Source organism: Haplochromis burtoni, unplaced genomic scaffold, assembly GCF_018398535.1.
Source record: "Haplochromis burtoni strain Fernald_Lab_line unplaced genomic scaffold, NCSU_Asbu1 Contig_1296, whole genome shotgun sequence".
NCBI classification, from domain to species: domain Eukaryota; kingdom Metazoa; phylum Chordata; class Actinopteri; order Cichliformes; family Cichlidae; genus Haplochromis; species Haplochromis burtoni.
The window spans coordinates 1,151-15,576 of record NW_024583657.1 but is presented as its reverse complement, the minus strand read 5'-3'; the positions used below and the strand labels follow the sequence as shown (position 1 = coordinate 15,576).

The 14,426-nt window shown below is 37.3% G+C and overlaps 1 protein-coding gene and 1 gene segment (V, D, J or C); both read left to right on the top strand.

Annotated features, from left to right (window-relative positions):
- LOC102295680 (immunoglobulin lambda-1 light chain-like) overlaps nt 1-8,788 on the top strand; it is a 44,198-nt gene extending 35,410 nt beyond the window's left edge. The window contains exons 1-4 of one of the 3 annotated variants that reach the window (XM_005952063.2): nt 2,864-2,922; nt 3,017-3,339; nt 7,091-7,124; nt 7,865-8,786. In XM_005952063.2, coding sequence (XP_005952125.1) covers nt 2,883-2,922; nt 3,017-3,339; nt 7,091-7,124; nt 7,865-8,187 — 720 coding nt within the window. In that variant the 5' untranslated portion in view covers nt 2,864-2,882 and the 3' untranslated portion in view covers nt 8,188-8,786. Of the gene's footprint in view, nt 1-2,863; nt 2,923-3,016; nt 3,340-7,090; nt 7,125-7,864 lie in introns of those variants that run through there. The other 2 variants (XM_042216854.1, XM_042216853.1) reach the window with 2 other exon arrangements.
- Nucleotides 8,789-12,792: 4,004 nt separating this feature from the next.
- Nucleotides 12,793-13,870, top strand: LOC102295378. The segment is given in 2 exon segments: nt 12,793-12,851; nt 12,946-13,870. Coding segments are annotated over 2 exon segments (378 nt in total).
- Nucleotides 13,871-14,426: the final 556 nt, after the last annotated feature.

The following is a 14,426-nucleotide window of genomic DNA, read 5'->3' as shown; positions in this document are numbered from 1 at the left end:
TTTTTTTAAAAATTCCTGCAGCAGTTACTTAGTTTATTAACTTACCATTCAGTAATCTTACCATCTTTGCCACTGGATTTTGCTCAGACAGATTCAGAGCTTTAAATCCTAGAACAGCTAATACTATTTCATTACTGACGGTACAGAACTGTCGACTCTTTGTACTACACCTATTCTAGTGAAGTTGTATCACAGTGATTCAGACTGACAAAAATCTGAATGAGATACACTGCAGTGCTTGTGTATTCCTAGTATTAATGAGGCAAAACCATAAAATCTTCGGGAAAGCAACTAATGACACAGAGGAGAAAAAAATGTCTAAAGAGACAGAAATTGTTTGAAACACGTAAGCAGTGTTTTGAAATATCAATTAAGGGAATGAGATGTTGGCAGTGAAAGTTGGCCTGAAGAGGATGTTGCAATTCCTCATGCCTTATTGGTGCCGTTTTGTAAAGCCATGTATACAAACTGAGTCACTGTGGTATTCGGTACCAAGCTGACTGTAACAAGTACTTTTAACTGAAAAAGATTTTCTGATGATTCATGTTTTGATATGGTTATATGTTTTGCTGTTGTTATTTTATATTCATTTTTATTTATTGATTTAATTTAATTTATTGCTATTATTTATTTATTTATTTTGTGGCGGGGAGGTCACTTGTATTTATAACCTCTGTTAATTATGTGTAACTAGGAGAAATGAAACAGGGGGAAAGTTTTGAACATATGAAGAAAATGAGGTGCAAAAAATGCATGGAAAGTCATATCTATGAGTAATTTGAACGTAATCCGGCCACTTTGTGCATTCCCAACTGACGGTCTAGAAAAAGGTGTCTAATTTACCAAGCTGTGAAACAAGAAACATCTCATGATGGTAAAACCACTGAGCTCTCTCACAATGCTTGCAACCTTATTGTTGCGAAACATACTGACAGCATTGGCACAGTTGGGGTCATAATCTGGAAGTGGAAAGACAATCATTTCACCATAACCGGTGACAACCAGGTGGTCCCTGAAAGAGTTCAGACAGAGTGAAAAGAATCCAAGGACCATCTGTAGAGAGCTACAGAAAGAAAAGAAAACAATCAGTAATGCACTCAATTTTTCAAACTATAGCCTGTATGCAAAACTTCATTGCTGAAGAAAAATCATGTTGAAGTGCATTTAAAGTTTGCTGAACAACATTTAGACATGCCTGAGAGATCACCATACTGGGAGATATACAGTCTTGTCAGATGAGATACAAATTTTCATAAAATGTAATTCTTCGGATGGCACAATAGTCACCATGCTTGGAAGCCAAAAGCCACTGCAAATCACCTCCAACACAGTGAAGATTGGAGGTGGAAACATCATTGTGTGGTGCTGTTTTTCAGCATACAGCTCTGGCATATGTCATATAACTGAAGGAAGGATGAGTGGAAAATGCACAGAGACAATCTTGATAAAAAAAATATGTTGCCATCTGTCAGGACATTGAAGATGAAGAGCGTGGACATTTCAGCAAGACAATTATACTAAATGCAGCCAAGGAAACTCACAACTGATTTCAGAGAAGGAAGATAAAGTTACTACAATGGCCCAGGTAATCATCTGACCAGATGACCTGAAAATCTGCACAATCTAAAATAGTTTCAAGTTGTCGTATGTACAGGAGACATGAATCCGTTATATTAAAATTGTGCGAAAAGGTGTCAAATCAAATGTGTATATTTTTATATAAATGTTGTTCACTAAAATGATGTGAAATATGTTGTTGATCGCTCTTATTGTTTTCATAATATTTAAAATTGTGTTAAGGTTGGCATAAATTAAAATAAGATAGGTAGGCCTGTTTTAGGCCTACACAGTGCTGAAACTGAAATTTTGCACTTGTTAAAGGCACTTTGGAATATAATTAAAAATAATCAAATTTAAATATGATCAATCAGAAATGTTCTCTCTTTTTAAATGTATCTATTAGTTTTTATTTAGCAAGTTTTAATTTTTATCAAACTGATTGTTCGTGACAAGGTAACTTACAAGAATTGAATTTCCTGGAGGAACCCATCTGAGGGATAAAGTTTCATCTAATCTAAGAAGAGCATCTCCTCCAGCTCTCATACTGTAATGTAACCGCTGTGTGGCAGGCAGGTATTGGACCCAAATGCAGGGCACAGGAGACTGAAAATGCTGCACTCAAACAAAATACAAAACAAAGAGTGGCCAGGAACAAAGAAACCAACACTAGGAAAACAAAGAGCAGGAAAACGTGTCACCATTAGGGATTGAAAGTTTTCTGCTTTTTATTTGGTATTGACATAATTATATTAATTTTATCCTACAGTTTCTTTTAACTGCTGCATCTTAATGGTTTATCACAATGTGGGCATTTCAAGCTGGAAACTGGTTTCAAAAATCATGATAAACTGTTTTTATACATCACATTTATAAACAGGCCATTCTCATTTACAGACATTTAGTTACTTAATTAGATGATTTGTGCAAAGCCAGGCGTGTCAGAGAATAAAATACAGAGTTGAAGTTGAAATTCTAAACTTCATGTTGCTTCAGAAAATGTAAATCTAATTGCAATTTTTTAAACAAAATACAAGTTAAAGTGTAAAATATAACAAACCAAAATCCTGCCACATTTAGGCTATGGAGAAAGTCACCATTCCAAAATACAAAACAAACAAACAAATTTATTGAAAAGAATGGAAGATGATGATGTTGCCACAGGCGAGGGTAAATGCACAAGGCATTACCAACACCAATAATAATAATATTAATAGCACAGACAAGAGAAAGAAAAAAAATCAAATGCTCCTCCTCCTGTTAGTGGTATTAAATAGCTCTTCCACCATCATCTCTCCACTCAGTTCTTAGCCCACACTGACAACATGCTGGTGACTCTCTGTGCTCTCATCACTGCTCTAACATGTAAAGAGTCTAAAATATACTGAAGAATAGACTTCATGTTAGAGTTAAATGTCAGTGTATTTGTCTTAACTACGTTTGTTCTTGTTGTTTGCAGGTGTGAGTGGTGTGACGGTACTGACACAGAAACCTGTTTTATCAGTGAGGAAAGGAGAGACAGCCACCATGGACTGTAACCTGGGGACTGTTACTAGCTATGCTGCTGCCTGGCATAAACAGATTCCAGGAGGAAGTCCTCAGCATGTGCTGAGGATGTATCATAGTTGGAGTTCACCATACTATGGCTCTGGATTCTCCTCTCCAAAATTCACATCCACTCATCAGTCAACATCAGATTATCGTTTGATCATCAAGAATGTGGAGGAGGGAGACTCTGCAGTCTATTACTGTCAGACATGGGACGGCTCTGCTACCAGTGGGGTATCACAGTGATTTACACTGTGACAAAAACCTCCACACAGATACTTCTGCTTTTTGATGCTCTTTCACATCCTGATAAAAGACACCTTCAACAAATACACTGAAACCCCACCACCTTCAAATACTGTGTTATTTTTTTTTCTTTTAATTTTTTTCATTAAAATCATGAACAACCACACATGGGCAAGGCCACCTCCTCATCCAGTTCCTCACACCCAGAGCTGATTGCAGGCAATCAATCCAGAGATATTTAAGCCTCACGCTGACGTTCATTCACCGCCAGTGCGTCATCAACCCATGTTGGTAACTGGTTCTCATGTTTCAAGCTCTGTTTGTCATTTACCTTGCTAACTTAACTTTCTTGTGTCTACAGTTCCTGGACTCACCTTGTCTCAAACAGCTTACACTCCTCTCTCGGACTCAAGATATCAAACCACCATTTTGTAAATCACTCTGTGCCTCACATGCCTGCCCTCCTGCCACCAGACTCCATCTGAAACATCCGGATCTGAGGTCAGCCTTTCCACACTGCTCAGTTCACCCTGGATTCTCGCCACCCTCCTCTCATTGCTCTTTTCCTCCACCTGCAAGTAAGAATAGTTACATAATCTACTTACCAACTTCTGAGAGCCACTCGACTACTTACCTAACCCCGTTATCTTCTCTCCTTCTGCCCCATTCCAGTCTGCATCCCAGGACCTATTTCCCTTCTCCAGATCCACGTCCCCTTAGCCACGTTACCCCCAGCTTTGCCACATCAAGTTCTACCTTTCATTGCTACTTGTCTCAACACACAGTGACATTATGCTGCTGACTCTCTGTGCTCTCATCACTGCCCTAACATGTATGGAATCTTTATACTTCAGATTAGTAGTTACTTGTTGGATTCATATGTGCTTGTGTTTCTCTTGACTCCATGTCTTCTTGTTGTTTGCAGGTGTGAGTGATGTGACGGTGCTGACATAGAAACACTGTAACAAAAACCTCCTCACTCATACTTCTGCTTTTTGATGCTCTATTTTTCACATGCTGACAAAACACCCATTCAAAAAACCCACAACCTTCAAATACTGTGTTTATTGTTCTTTTTGATTTTTAATATTTGATTTTAATGTTCATCAATGTAAACCCACCAACTTCAGACAATCTGTTAATAAACACTGAATTACTCTTTTTGATATATTTTAACATTCATCACTGAAAGTATTTTAAATATTGAGGAAAATTATTGTACTGTGATTCTTTTGAATCAGTACTAAGTAGAAGTACAGATACCTAGGTATTTTTTAACCTAGGTATCTGTACTTCTACTTAAGTAAAGAAAGTTTTCACTTTTGCCACCTCTGTCTATCTCATTGAAACTATCTCTTTACTTTGTTACATATTCCATATGTACAGGGAACAGCCTATAAAAAAATGGCACACCAAAAATACCTGGAGTCAGCAGGTACAAATGTTTCAAAGAAAACAGTAAGCAATGCATTCAATATCCATGCCATGAGAGAGATGACAGGAATTCTGTTTGCTGGTATAAACAAGTTCCTGGACGGTTTCCTCAGATTTCTCCATTCTGACAGCTCACCCAGCTTTGAAAAAAGGTTCCTCAGAGACAGATTCAACTCTACATCCTCATCAAACATTAATTACCACTTAACTATCAAGCAGGCAGAAAAAGAAGACAATGTACACAATGTACAATGATTTACATTGTGGCTGTTTTCTTAAGGCTCATTCACTCAATAGTCCAAAGGAGAAAACTCATTTTAACATACAACCTTCAGATTAGAGCAGGGCGATATGACCAAAAATATTTATCACGATATAGATCTGAAAATTTGCGATAATGATATAACTGACGATATAATTGACACTAGACAAAATACTTTACAACTCCACAATTTTATTAGTGCAAAAAAAAAAAACCCATCAATGTATTCCACTTAAAAAAGCAGCTGTTTTTTGCATTAAAGTTATATAAAATTGTAACAGTGCAAATGCAAATTTCCTGCTGACAGTTTAACCAAAAGGCATTTCCAGTGGAAATTGGCCAACATATCCTCAGTATAACCATGTATAATATCCACAAAACTTAAAAAAAGTTAAACCGTACGTATCACTCCGCGAGGCTCCTGCTTACGATAGCCGTAATGCTCTGACAATCCATCAAGCGGTGCGGCTTCGTAGCTTAGCAAAGTCATCTTGAAACATTTGACAGATTTTCGAGCGCCGTGTACCACATAAAATTGTTTCGAGGTCAGTAAACACAACTAGAATTCAAACATAAGGCACACGGGATTATAAGGGGTACTGTCGATTTTCAGAAAAATCAAAGGACTGATTTTAAGTGTGCCGTATTTTCCAAAAGACACGGTAATAACGACGGCCCGCTAGCATGCACTACCAAAAATAGTGCTTTGTTGTGTATCTGACGGATGAAAGCTTAACCAGTGCCACACCACTGAAGTTGCATTTTTACAAACCAGTTCTGGTTCATCCGTTTCATTTAACGATCCACTTTCGCCCTTCTCATTCGCCGTCACTGTCGTCCCTTTTTCGCCATGTGCGTATGAAAACAAAGGCACTGCGCATGCGCGTTTTACCCATATTCTATCGCGATATTTCATATTTCATTTTCTTGTCGTTGCCCAACATTATACCTGTCAGGGCCCTGGGTCTGAGCGACCCAGGATCCCTGAGCAGTTATGAATTATATTATTATTATTATTATTATTATTATTATTATTATTATTATTATTATTATTATTGTTGTATGTATATTTGGCATTGCTGTCCTTCTCCCTGTTTGCGTGTGTATGTATATCGGTGGGCGCCTTCAGGCCTGGTGGGTGTGGCCCTGCTGACGGTCTGCACACACCTGCCGCTGATCAGGGCTCGTCGGGGGAGCTACTTAGGAGAGTCTTGGAGCTCCTACTGACGCGGGATCATTCCATGAGACTCCACGTTAGTCATCCAGCTGAACTGAGTTAGTGTGTGTATGCCCACGGTTATATGTGTCCTGACGGCTGCGTCTATTGTGTCCCCAGGAGAAGTGTGGAGCGCCAGACAGCAGCCAGCACGAGGGGTGCTGAGACACGGGAGCGGAGAGCACTGAGACACGGACTATTCACGGAGAGACACGACACGGGAGTCAGGGAGAGCACGGGTATTTACTGTTATTATTTCCATCACTGTAAATAAACGCACTGTTTATACACAGAGCACCGCGCCTGGGTCCTCCTTCCCCACACATCCACACGGTCTGCCAGCCAGACCGTGACAATACCGGTATTATCGTGAACGGTATATGGCTCAGCCCTACTTCAGATAATGTCATATTGAACATTGGATTGTTCTTTTTTTTTATTTTTTTATCCCTTTTAACCTTTAACCTGTCTTTTATCAATCATGCAGAGACAGGGGACTCTGCAGTGAGTTCCTGTCAGACATGGGAAGACTCCCAAAAATGCTCCGTCATAGTGAACCAGACTAAACAAAATCTCATTGAGAGACAGTGAATCTCTGTTTAATTCAGATGAATAATGAGTACTTAATTAAGTCTTACACAAAACAAGTGACAAGAAGAAAAAAACACGACTACACACAGAGACACAGTTATAAAGTACAAACAGATGAAGTGAATGAGATGTTGACAGTGAAAGTTAGTCTCTACAGGATGTTTCAGTTCCTCTCCCCTCATCAGTGACAGTCAGGAGGTTTTTGTACAGCCATGTATACAAACTGAATCACTGTGGTATTCGGACAAGGCACCAAGCTGATTGTGACAAGTAAGTACTTTTTAAATGATCATAAAACAAGAGAGATTTTGCAAAAGTCTGCTGATGACTACTTAATTCAATATGTTTCTTGTTCTGCATCATTTTTATGATTTTGTACAACATGAAATAGTTTGAGGTTGTTGTATGTGCAGGAGACATGAATTCTTTAAAAAATTTAAAAAAAATTGAAAAGGTGTCAAACCAAATTTGTATATTTTTATATAAATGTTGTTCACTAAACATTATGTGAAATATGATATCATCCGTTCTTATTATTCTCATAGTGTTTTTATTTAATATTGGGGTTGGCATTTCAAAAACATATATAAGATTGTTTTCTTTTTCTTCAGTAGTAGTTAACAGTGTTACTAAAGTTAAAAATTAATTTTAAATGATTAGAAACGGGCTGTACAGTTTTTTTTTTAATGAAAGAAAATTGCTCACAGTAACTGACATGTTATGCAGAAACCTCCAGAATTAAATCAAAAACATCTTACATGGAAAGTTAAAGAGTAACTAGTCATATTTTATTTTAGGAAAACTTAAAAAGAAAATCAATTGATATGTTGAGTTGTTATGTCTGTATATTTTTCCAAATCACATTAGTATTGTTTTCTTCTAATTTCATAACAAATATTATGTTTATTCCATATTGACTCTTATTGATGTCTTGATTTCTTCTGTTTTCATTATTTCATTTCATGTCCTTTGATTTTTCAATTTCCTGAACATCCTTCATGTATTTTCAGGCTCCAGCCTCCCTCCTCCTGTCCTGACAGTCTTCCCTCCGTCCAGTGCTGAGCTCCGGTCCGACACAGCTTCTCTGGTCTGTCTGTCCAGTCAGTCTGTGCCTTTTGCAGATGTGAGCTGGTTGGCTGCTGGGAGTCCAGTGAGCAGTGGGATCTCTACTAGCACTGCTGTTCAGAGACCAGACCAGACTTACCAGATCAGCAGCTCTCTGACCATCCAGACATCAGACTGGAACATGGATAAGGTTTATACATGTAAAGTGTCTTTGGGCTCACAGACTTCAGAGAAAAACATCAAGAAGTCAGAATGTCCCACTGAATAGTCGAGGACCAGAATGTGCATTTAAAATCTGCTTCTTTACCGCTTGTGCTGTTTGCTCATTACAGTCTTTATGTGTTAGAAATCAGAATAAAGCAAAAGGTTTAAATCATGTATTCATTTGCTGGTTTTTGACAAGTATTTTCAGGAATTTGTGTTTTGCATTAAATTAATAAAAGCATTGATTTAAAAAATGTGTTTTCTTGTGAGTAAATGGGAAAATGTGTCACTGTATTATAAATAACATAAGTTTAAGGTTATTAAAATGAACTGTTAAATTTTGGAGAGGGGCACACCGAGGAAAAAAAACACTCATAAGCACACCACTTTTTAAAATATCTTCTTCCCATAGTTAAAACATAAATATTTTCTGACATACATGCTATGTAATATTTGAACACTAGAGAGCATCATTTAATAATTCTTCCTGAGTAACAGAGAGGGCAAGTGTCACTGGTTTAAAATGTTGCAAATGAATCTTCACACTCAGTGAAGCATAACCTGTCTGCTCTTCTGTTTTTTCATGTCCATGATGCACCTGCAGGTCTTATAACCTCATGTAAATGAAGTATCAGCTCTCTGTAAAATAAAATGGAACTGCTGTTTAGTGGAAATGTTTTAGTTATTACCATTTGATCATTCAGAGACAGTTAGCTGAATCCTGTTTGATTTTTGCCTAAACATAACTTTATTTACTGTTATGGAACACTAAATAGAGTCCAGTTATGAAATGAAATGTGTTACACCCCAAAACACATAAAAAAGGAAAGATAATGCCCCCGCTCTAATCTCCCAAGGAAAGACCAATGCTGCCACAGGGTTGCGCTTTCACAACAAACAGATATTTTGTTAATTTCAAAAGGTAGCAAGCATCAAGATGGGCATGGTCAAAACAACAAGCAAAACACTCTAGAAATGAAACAGAACTGACCTACCTATAACGAGAAACCCAAAAGAAAATACTGGCCTCTTACCTGTCTCCCTAACCTAAACAGGAGAAAAAGGTTTTGTCAGGTAACAAATTTTGAAGCTTTTGAATCCAATTAAAATCAAATCACTCATGCTGATTCTCTGGAAAAGAGCAGAACAGACTTAGAACAGAGTTTATTAAACATTGTCATATGAACGGCAGAACAGTGCATTTACAGCAAAAATAACACATAGCAATCAACACAAACAAAAGCGAAGCAACCCCGGGGTGTAGAGCCTTAAAGCACAAACAGAAACACATCCAAAAGACAGACAGGAAAGAAGCAGCAGACAAAAGCTACCCAATGCATATTTCAATCATGTTATTTAGGGACAGTGATACCCCCTCCCATCGTTTGGTATTCTTTCTTCCTTTTTTATTTCTCTTCATCTTCTTTTTGACACTCTTCCACATCCTGATGTGAACAACCTGATCCTGAGAGATCAAGCAAACTCAGTATAAACCCACCAAGATAAAGTGGTGGGTTTACATTATCTGCAACACATTATGCAGATAATATTTTGTAGTTTTTCTCTGTCAATGTTTGCAAATTTCTCAAAGCAGAATCATCATAACACTCATTATGCAGTTCTGACAAACAGTTAGGGCATTTTTTATGACACAGACCTGTGCACAGGACACCCCAACAATTAAAAAAACAACAACAACAACCTTTTCACATTCGCCAAACACGAATAGTAAGTCAGTCACTTTAATTCTGGGATGAATGAATGTAAATTTTTCACCACCCTATAAAGACAGAGTGATTGAAATATGACTAATATCTAATAATATAATATCTAATATCTAGCAACTCAAAGCTAGCAACTTATGCTTTTTTTGGTCCAGACTCACACAATTAGTTTTTAAACATTGTTCTGTTATTTTTATTGATTGTATTTTTATTTTCATTTAAATTTTCACTTTAAACAAAGAAAGCACCAGAATACACACACATTATTCACACACAAAGCCTCACATCATCAGCTTTTATTATTATTGTACTGTAGCATATGTCTGATCAAAAACTGTGAAGGTTCTCAGTCATCCAGGTGCAAAACATGCTAATTGTGAATATGATTTCAAGCCACAGTAAGACAAAATTGAAAAAAACGAGACTACACAAATTCATTTGGCATTACAGTTCAGCAATTTCACTAACTCGTGCTAAACTAAAATTCAGTCAAAATAAAACAAGACTGCATCAAACTCAGAGTTATGATCTCATTTGTTATGACAGATGAATATAAACCAGATATACTGATTAAGTACTTTTTTTTTTGAAGAGTAAATTCAAAGATGTGAAATCACTGAGATTAAAACAATAATGCTCACATAAAGACAATGTTCACTGTATGAAATTATCAATAATTTATATCACTTAATTTAGTTTCTATAAATAAAAGCTGTTTTGCTGAATCTCTTCCTCTTTTACTTCTGCTCCTCTGTGTCTTTATAAGCATCAGTATCTCTTCTCTTCTCACTACAGCACCTCTCATCTTTCAGCTTTCAGGTGTTATTTTTGTGCCACTATTCTGAGCGCACGTAAATAAAAACGCACCACCTTCAGATAATGTGTTTTTAAATACTGGATTGCTAGTTTTTTCTTCTTAAGTTAAAAGTATAAAAAGGAACACAATGAAACACATTCACACATTATCAGATAAATCAAAATTCAATTTCTCTCAATCAATTTGGTGCAATTCTCACAGCAGAAAGGTCATTCTGACCAGTCTACATGCTTTGCTCAAAACAGTTGGGGCATTTTTCATAACTCACACTCAACTGTGCAAAAGACAACGTAACTATTTTATATTTGTCAAAACATGAATAGTCTGTCAGTCACCTCATCTCTGTGATAAATGATCATTTCCCCAGCCTGAAGACCAATTCATTAAAATGTTTAGTTTTTTGTTTAGTTTTGAGATAGAATAGAATAGAATAAACCTTTATTATCCCACAAATGAGAAATGAGGTTTAAATATTTCTGTAAGGAATAGGAACACCTTTTTAGACAGCGCATCTTGAAACTAGAGAATTTACACTCGTTCCATTGGCAGATCTTTTCACTTGTTCCAAGCTTTTGTTCTCTTCCTGCCCAGCATGCACCTGCAGGTCTTAGTCCTCAGGTCTCATTCATAACCTCATGAGAAATCTTGAAATACAGAGAGCTGAAGCTGAAATTTTGCACTTAATATCACTTGTTGAGGAACTTTGTGTTAGGGTACCTGGGTCATCGACCAGGAGTTTTGAGTTTTGCATTACTATTGAGCTTTGATTTTGATTTTGTTTATCATTTCTAGTCTTTTGGTTTCTTTGTTGGAGTTCTCTGCCTCATGGTTTATGTCTCTGTGTTCAATAGTTGCTCTGTCTCCCCTGTCAGCTGTATCCCCTTGTCAAGTCCACTTGTCTTTGTTATGTTTCTGTTTTACTTTGAAAGTCCATGTCGCATGTTAATGTATCTGGTTTTGCTTCCCTTGTCTTGTTAGCCCTGATTTGTCCCAGCTGTGTTTCCCTCCTGTCTCCCATTCCCTGATGGCTCCAGCTCTGTATTAAGCCCTGTGTTTTCTTTGGTCTGTGTCGCAAACTCCATTCTCCCATGCTGTCTGTCCACCTGCCCGCTGGCCAGCCCAGTTTAGCTAGCCTTCAGTTTTTATAATAATAATAATAATAATGGATTGGATTTATATAGCGCTTTTCAAGACACCCAAAGCGCTTTACAATACCACTATTCATTCACTCTCACATTCACACACTGGTGGAGGGAAGCTACGGTTGTAGCCACAGCTGCCCTGGGGCAGACTGACAGAAGCGAGGCTGCCATATCGCGCCATCGGCTCCTCTGGCCAACACCAGTAGGCGGTAGGGTAAAGTGTCTTGCCCAAGGACACAACGACCAGGACAGAGAGCCCAGGGATCGAACCGGCGAACCGGCCTGCACACAGCCTAAACATGACACTTTGAAATATAATTTAAAATAGCCAAATTTAAATATAACCAATCAGAATTTTTTTTATTTATTACTTTTTATTTAGCAAGTTTTAATTTTGATTAAACTGTTTGTTCGTAACAATGAAGGAGATAGCATCTCCGTCAGCTATCATGATGCAACTGCTGTGACAAATTTTGACATAATTATATAATTTTTATTTTGCTGCTGAATCTTAATGGTTTCTCACAGGGTGGGAATTTCAAGCTGCAAACTGTTTCTGTTTTTAAAAAACTGTTTTTATACATCACATTTTAAACAGGCCCATCTTATTTACAGATATTTAGTTGTTTAATTAGATGATCCCACTGTTGTGCAAAGTTTGACATGTGAGAGAATAACTTGCTGTGAAAATGATTTTCTACAGAGCTAAAGCTGAAATTGTAAACTTTATGTTGCTTCAGAATATGTTAATCTAATTATAGTTTATAAATACAATACAAGTTAAAAGTATAAAATATCACCAACCATGGAAAAAGAATGGCTATTAACCATTCCAAAATAATATAAAAAAACCTATATATACAAGACATATTATTATTGTTATTAATATTAATAACACAGGCAAGCGGAAAAAAGAAAACCTCCAGTGCTCCTCCTCCTGTTAGTTGTATTAAATAGCTCTTCCACCATCGCCTCTCCACTCAGTTCTCAGCCCACTCAGACAACATGCTGGTGACTCTCTGTGCTCTCATCACTGCTCTAACATGTAAAGAGTCTAAAATATACTGAAGAATAGACCTCATGTTACAGTTAAATGTAAGTGTGTCTTTCTTGACTGCATGTCTTCTTGTTGTTTGCAGGTGTGAGTGGTGTGACGGTGCTGACGCAGAAACCTCCTGTTCTATCAGTGAGGAAAGGAGAGACAGCCACCATGGACTGTAACCTGGGGACTGTTACTAACTATGTTGCTGCCTGGCATAAACAGATTCCAGGAGGAAGTCCTCAGCATGTGCTGTATTTTCATCATAGCTATAGTTCTCCATACTATGGCTCTGGGTTCTCTGCTCCAAAATTCACATCCACTCATCAGTCAACAACAGATTATCGTTTGATCATCAAGAATGTGGAGGAGGGAGACTCTGCAGTCTATTACTGTCAGACATGGGACGGCTCTGCTAACAGTGGGGTATCACAGTGATTTACACTGTGACAAAAACCTCCTCACAGATACTTCTGCTTTTTGATGCTCTTTCACATGCTGAAAAAAAGACACATCCGAGAAACACACTGAAATCCCACCACCTTCAAATACTGTGTTATTTGTTTTGTTTTGTTTTTTTTAATTAATTTTAATATTCATCATTGAAAATGTGAATAAAGCAAGCAGAGGAATATAGAGATATTATTCAGCCAAAACATGTCAGAAGTGGACTAATACTGTATATAACTAACAGTTATCTATAAGTAATAGAAATTTAGTAAACACCAGTCTCAGCTCTTAAATAGTGATAACTATACATCAGGCAGAAATAAATATAAGACGAGAAGAAAACGTGTGATGTGTGAGGATAAGGGCATTTGCATTTAAACTACAACTGTTCTGAATTTGTTGAGACTTGTTCTACCTCATGTTCTTATAAACGTTACTGTTTATTCTTTTCACATAAGTCCTGCTCACATTTCAGCTAGAAAGAGATTGGTGTTAACACCTAAAACTGTCAATAATCAGTTACATAATATTTATTCCCTTTACAACAATAGTTTCATGAGCAATATGTCATGACAGCCATAAGTGTGTCGGTTGAACATGAGCCAGAAACATTTAATTGATGTTATTTGCATTATAAATGATTTTTTATTCTATGAATGAAAATCATTGTGTTGAATCTCCTCCTCCTTTGGTTTGCCTCTCCTCTGTGTCTTTAAGTGTCAGTATCGCTTCACTTCTCACTACAATCCCACTCACATCTCAGCTGAACAGTAAAGATCATTTACACCTCACACTGACAACATGCTGTGGATCCTGTGCACTCTCATCACTGCTCTAACATGTAAGATCTTCTGTTTTAGGGTGTATATTTTTGGAGGTAAACTTTTCATTCATGTTTTTGTGTGTGTTTCCTGGCAGATGTTGATGCAGTGATCGTGTTGACCCAAACACCTGCTGTCCACACAGTTTCTCCAGGTCAAGAAGTTGTTCTCAACTGCAACATAGAGAGATATTATGGGAATTCTGTTAGATGGTATAAACATGTTCCTGGAGAGGCTCCTCAGTATGTTCTAAGTTTTCTTCATTCTAGCAGCTCACTCAGCTTTGGAACAGGATTCTCCTCAGACAGAT